At 21.3% G+C, this 5,731-nt stretch overlaps 2 protein-coding genes across 2 annotated transcripts; both read left to right on the plus strand. All coding sequences in view use genetic code 6, as the record gives it.

Annotated features, from left to right (window-relative positions):
* Positions 1 to 137: 137 nt before the first annotated feature.
* TTHERM_00554650 (transmembrane protein, putative) lies at positions 138 to 801 on the plus strand (the record flags this gene model as incomplete). The annotated part of the gene is made up of 3 exons (XM_001009255.3): positions 138 to 327; positions 466 to 678; positions 734 to 801. 3 exons carry the CDS (start codon positions 138 to 140, stop codon positions 799 to 801), a joined length of 471 nt encoding a protein of 156 aa, XP_001009255.3.
* A 1,634-nt stretch (positions 802 to 2,435) lies between these two features.
* On the plus strand, positions 2,436 to 5,536 carry TTHERM_00555650 (transmembrane protein, putative; the record flags this gene model as incomplete). The annotated part of the gene is made up of 5 exons (XM_001009256.2): positions 2,436 to 3,877; positions 3,988 to 4,475; positions 4,635 to 4,949; positions 5,166 to 5,414; positions 5,466 to 5,536. The coding sequence occupies 5 exons, from the start codon at positions 2,436 to 2,438 to the stop codon at positions 5,534 to 5,536; spliced, it is 2,565 nt and encodes an 854-aa protein (XP_001009256.2).
* Between the last annotated feature and the right edge of the window lie 195 nt (positions 5,537 to 5,731).

The following is a 5,731-nucleotide window of genomic DNA, read 5'->3' on the forward strand; positions in this document are numbered from 1 at the left end:
ATTAATAAGATAGGAGTTAATCAATATTCTATTACCTAATTTGTTCACTAGTGGCTATTTACTACTTGTATATATTATTTGTTACTGCTTAAGTATATAAATAAAAAGAAATTCTCGAATATGGATCTAGTATTACTATGATTAAGCTTTTGATTTAAAAATAATTCAACCCTAACTAATACTTAAGTATAACAATAAACTTAAATAAATTTATTAATTTTAGCATCTTTCTTTGGGTTATAATAGAAATTCGTAAAATAGTATCTATATTTGTGATATATTAATTTAGTTAATAATTTTGGAGTTTCATATGCTTGGGAAGTATAAGTATAATTTTTTTAATAGCCCAACTAGTTTTTAAAATATTTATTGATAAAAGACATTCTCTTATTGTTATATCAGCTGAGATATTCAGTTTTATAATTTTGATTTTTAATTTTTTAATTGTAAAATTTTAAAATCAAGAAAAATATAATTAGAAAGTCTATTCTTCTCCAACTGCTTTTGAAATAGTTTTGATTGTTATCTTAATAATTCGACAGGTTCTAGATACCACATTATCATTAAATTCATATTATATGATTTTTAAATCAATTTAAATTAGTCGCAAAAAGATAGCTGAACTTAGCATCAAGCACGAACTTTATATGAACAACTTCCCAAAAGAATTTGATATTAGTAAATTAAATTAAAATTAAATACTTTTATAAATTATTATTTCTCAAAAAAATAGGTACTATAAGTTAAATTTTAGATCAATCTGGAAAATTTTAAAAGTCATTTAAAGGTAAAAACTATTGAATAAGAGCTTATTTAATACTTGTATCTTAGATATTATTTAATTTGTATTTAAAGTTAGTTAAAAATTAAAATATTTAATTCTAAAATCTTCTTAATTACTTTAATATTTAATGATATATTATAAATTTTTTCATCAAAAAATAAAAAGTTTAGTCAAATGTTTTATTTTTTTTGATAAATATTTCAATTCCACATGTATAGTTTGATAATTTTTTAGTAATCTATAAAGTTATTTATTTATTTACTTACGAAATAAACATTATTTAAATTCAATAAAAAACTAATTCACTGTAAATACAATACTAACTCAAAGTAAATTTTCTATCTTCAAAATTTGTTACTTTCAAACTTAATTCATAATTTCTAATAAAATGACCTTAATTTATTTGGCCTTTAATTTATAAGAATCTACAGTAATTCAGTTTTTAAATTAATTTTTTTCAATTAAAAGATCAAGATTTTTATTTAATGAATTAAAGAATATTTTTTATCTAAAGATCTTTCTACATCTCCTTTAGAAATTTATTCATAAAATTTAAAAATATTTACAGTCAAAATTAGTTTTATTTATTCAAAAATGTTTTATTTTTGTTGTTTTTAACAAAAAAATTAACTCTTAGTTAAAGAATGCCTAAAATATATTTCAAAAATTTCTTTTTTAGAATCTTCTTAATTTAAATTAAGTAAAGAATGATATATATTTTTATTATAAAGATAAATTTATAAAAAAGAGTATTTTTTGAAGTTTAATTCATCATAAGTATTTCACAAATAAAATAAAAGAATTTATTTTTGATAATTCTCAAAATTTTAATTATGGCATGAGAAAATTAAGAAAAAATTTCAATATCTTTTAATTATTTTGGCTTTTATTATTTTATTTTTTTTTTATGTTTGAAATCTTGAGAATGTTTGTTAAAAATTGTTTGCATAAGGTTATTATTAAATAAATTAACCATTCAATTTAAATTAATATGTTTGTTTCATTTGGGTATCTTACGAATTCTGAAATTGTTTATTTTTAGATAAGAAATTTAATTGGAAAAAACATAATAAAAATTTGTAACTCAAATAGTAATTTAGAAAAGATTTAATTAAAAAGAATTTTTCTGATCATACCAGAAGTGTATCTATCTACCTATCTAAAATTTAGCTTAAAAGAATTTAAAAAAATCAATTGTTAATTGAGAATAACATTGATAAGAAGAAGAAAAACAAAATACTACCTAAAAAAACAAATCAATAAAATAAAAATGGTATTTTCTATCATTTATTTGATGCTGGTTTATTTACCTTTTAGCTATTAATAAGTATATCCTTTTGATGATAAAGTGAGTATTAACTCAATAAATTTAAATTAATCATAGCCACAATAAACAGTAAGTTTTACTCTGAATTGCTCTTATCGTAAAATTTTGATTGCAAATACTGCTTTATATTTCCCTACTAACTAAATGGGATTTTAAATAAAATAAAATATTTCAAACGATAATAAATAAGTTTAATTTGAGACAAATATTCAAACTACTCAGAATTATTAGGTTTCTTTTTAATATGCTGAAATATGTATTGATACATTTTTTGTTTAAGTAGTGGAGATTTAACAGAATATAAATTTTTAAAATAATATATTTATGTACACTTATCCAGATATAAATGCAAAACCTAATATGTAAGTCTTTGCCTATTTAATTGGATATTAATATTAGGACTGCTAATAGACTTAAAGTATAGAGCTTTAAAATTCTACAGCAAATTAAGGATCTTTTACATTTGAGTTTTTCACAACTAGTAAAGATGACATTACTTATTTGAAAATTAATTATGTTTTTTATGAAAATGATATAAATACAAATAATAATCCATATTATTATTTATTTTAAATTAATGATAATTAATTCAAATAAATTTCTAATTCAAAAAATCCATTAATTAATAGTGGTTATTAATAAATAATGGCTCCGTATTTATTGGCTGCTAATAAAAACATTACATTTATTATGATTGGTCTTACTGGATATATTTTAGGTTAAAAATCAAACACGGTTAATTTAGAGCTAAGTTAAAGTTAAAACAGTCTACCTACAAATATTATCTTGATTTACTCAAAACAAGGTGATCCTATTGTATATGGCTACACAAGTTCAATTCTTTTTTTTCAAATGAAATAATGTGATAATAATAAAATAAACTTTAAAGATACTTGTGTTGATTAATGTCCTTCAGGTTATTTTTAATTATTAGATTCATAAAGGCAAATTCTCACTTGTCAAATATGTGATATATCTTGTATAACATGTGATAAAGCTACTGAATGCTTAACTTGCAATGATAATTATCCTTACTATTTATCTGATAAAAAAATATGCAAGTAAGATTATCCTACAAAATATGTTTGCAGTGAATAAAAACCTGATTATTTAATAGCTAAATAAAATTGTGTAAAGTGTGATAATTGTTTAGATTGCAATTCATTATAATCATGCTGCAATTATAACGACATCAATAGCTATATTTAATTTTCAAACAATAATTGTGAGTGTAAAGATAAATTAACTATGACGATCGATTTACAAAAATAAAAATGCTCCTTCAACGATCCAATAAAAATGAAAATCAACGATTAATAAAATAGTTGTATTTGCTAAGATAGCTAAACTATGATATTAAATTTAGACAAATCTTCATGTGACTGTAAAGATACTACAACCATGAAATTTTATTAAAATAAATGTGTATGTTTGGATGAAATCAATATGATTTTTTAAGAAGATAAATGCGATTGCATGCCTAGCATGTTTTTCAATGTAACAAGCTCTAAATGTGAATGTAGAGATAAAAATGTTATGTAATATGTTTTATCATAAAAAGGCTGTGATTGTCCTCAAAACTCTATATTAGTCAATGATAAATGCATTTGTTAGGATAGATCGTATTACATGGATTAGTATCTAAAGAAATGCATTTAAAATCCATAAATTGCTAATTGCGAAATACCGAATGAACAACTTCCTCAATGCTTAAAATGCTATTAGGGTTACAAATTAGTAAATGGTATTTGTAAATTCTGTGGAAAGTAAATTAAAAATTATGATCTTACAAATTAAATATAAAATTCCCTTTTTTATAAATAAATTTCGTTAATATTTTTGAAGAATATTTATCTTAATTAAAATTCTTTAATAGTGGAAAATTCTTTGATGATGTCACAAATGACTGCACATAAAGTTGCATCTAATATTGTTATTTTTGCTCTAACAAATAAGATTGCAAATAATATGAGGATTAATTCCCTTGCCATTTTAGTTGCTAAATATGTACAATTCCGAATTCATCTACAGCTTGTAGTTTATGCAGTTCACCTACGAGATAATTTAATTTAACAGATAGTTCTTGCAATTGCATTTATGGCTATGAAGAAACCGGATAGATAGATTGTTAGGCTATATAATAATCTTATAGCTAATCCTTTTTGACTCTTAAAACTGTTCTTCATAATTTATCTTTTTATATGTAGCTTGTACTTGCGATTACTCCATTTTTCCCTTACATTCAATATTCATTTATTTTACAACAATAGATAGGCTTAATTTCAGAAATATTGCCAGATGATATCTAAGATTTGAGAATAGAACTCTTGAATGAATATAATAACTACAATTTTAAATTTTTTGGTAATATAAAAATTAGTTAATCTGAAAATTTTCGCGCATAGGGAATAATAAATTAATTAATTGTAAGTGGTATTATATTGATTGCTTTACTTTTATTTAAAATAGCAAGTATGATTATAAAAGGCTTGTAAAAGAATTCTTTTTTTAATTAATTTCAAGCATTCATGTTTATAACTGCGTCAAGGTTACTTTCAACTCAAGTAACCTTCTCTGTTATATGGGTTTTCTTACAATTAGATTAACTCAACTCAAATGTAAAAGCATTAACTGCAGCTTCTGTAGATAGTCTAATAATTATTTTCTTTATTGTCAGCCTAATTTATCATTGTAAAGAGGTGTTCAAATATTTTCAACTCCAAAAATAATCTTCTCATATTTCTACAGATACGAAACATATGCTAAATGAATCAATAAATTTTTAAAAATCTTCAAGCAATAACTTTTTGATTAGAGATATAAATTTAAATTAAGGATGTAAATATATTATCTGGGTGCTCATTGAGTTCAGGAAAATAATTTGTGTATTTTTTTTAATTAAATTCCAAAACAAAGTAGGATTGTTTATAGGATGTGGACTATCAATTATCTTTCTATTGATTATACTTATTTTTCAAATTTTTGATACTAAACAAAAAACTATGTTCAATTTTTTTTCTGAGATACTACTAAGCAGTTTATATATCTTAATAGCTGTAAACTAAAACTCTCTAACTGTTGAACTTGAGACTGGAAAGTAATACAAGAATCCTTCAATTTTGGACATCACTACAATAGCAATTATTTTAATTTTTTAATCTTTTACAATAATAAATGCCTTAGTTGTAATATACTTAAAAATAAAAGCCATAATAATCCGACTTATTTGTAGTAGAACTAATAAATCAAACATATAAGATAATGATTATATGAAAGGAATATTTCCATAAAACATGGACATAAGTAAGTATATTTATAATAAATTAATATTAATAATATAAATTTATTTTAAAGGTATAATTGATTAGATATTGTCTTCAAATAACAAATTTACTTAGAAATTTGTCTAATACAGGAAAAATTGATTGATCATCTTTTAAATATAAAATGTCAATAAAAATAAAAAATGATATTTATAATAATTAATTTATAATATTTGGAAATTTTAAAGTAAATAATTAATTTAAAAAGATACAATATAATATTACAATAAAGAATATTAAAGCAAAAATAAATTAAATTTACAAAACTTTAATTAATTAATTAATTAAAAGATTATT

The sequence above is a fragment of the Tetrahymena thermophila genome (genome assembly GCF_000189635.1).
Source record: "Tetrahymena thermophila SB210 genomic scaffold scf_8254786, whole genome shotgun sequence".
Lineage (NCBI taxonomy): Eukaryota > Ciliophora > Oligohymenophorea > Hymenostomatida > Tetrahymenidae > Tetrahymena > Tetrahymena thermophila.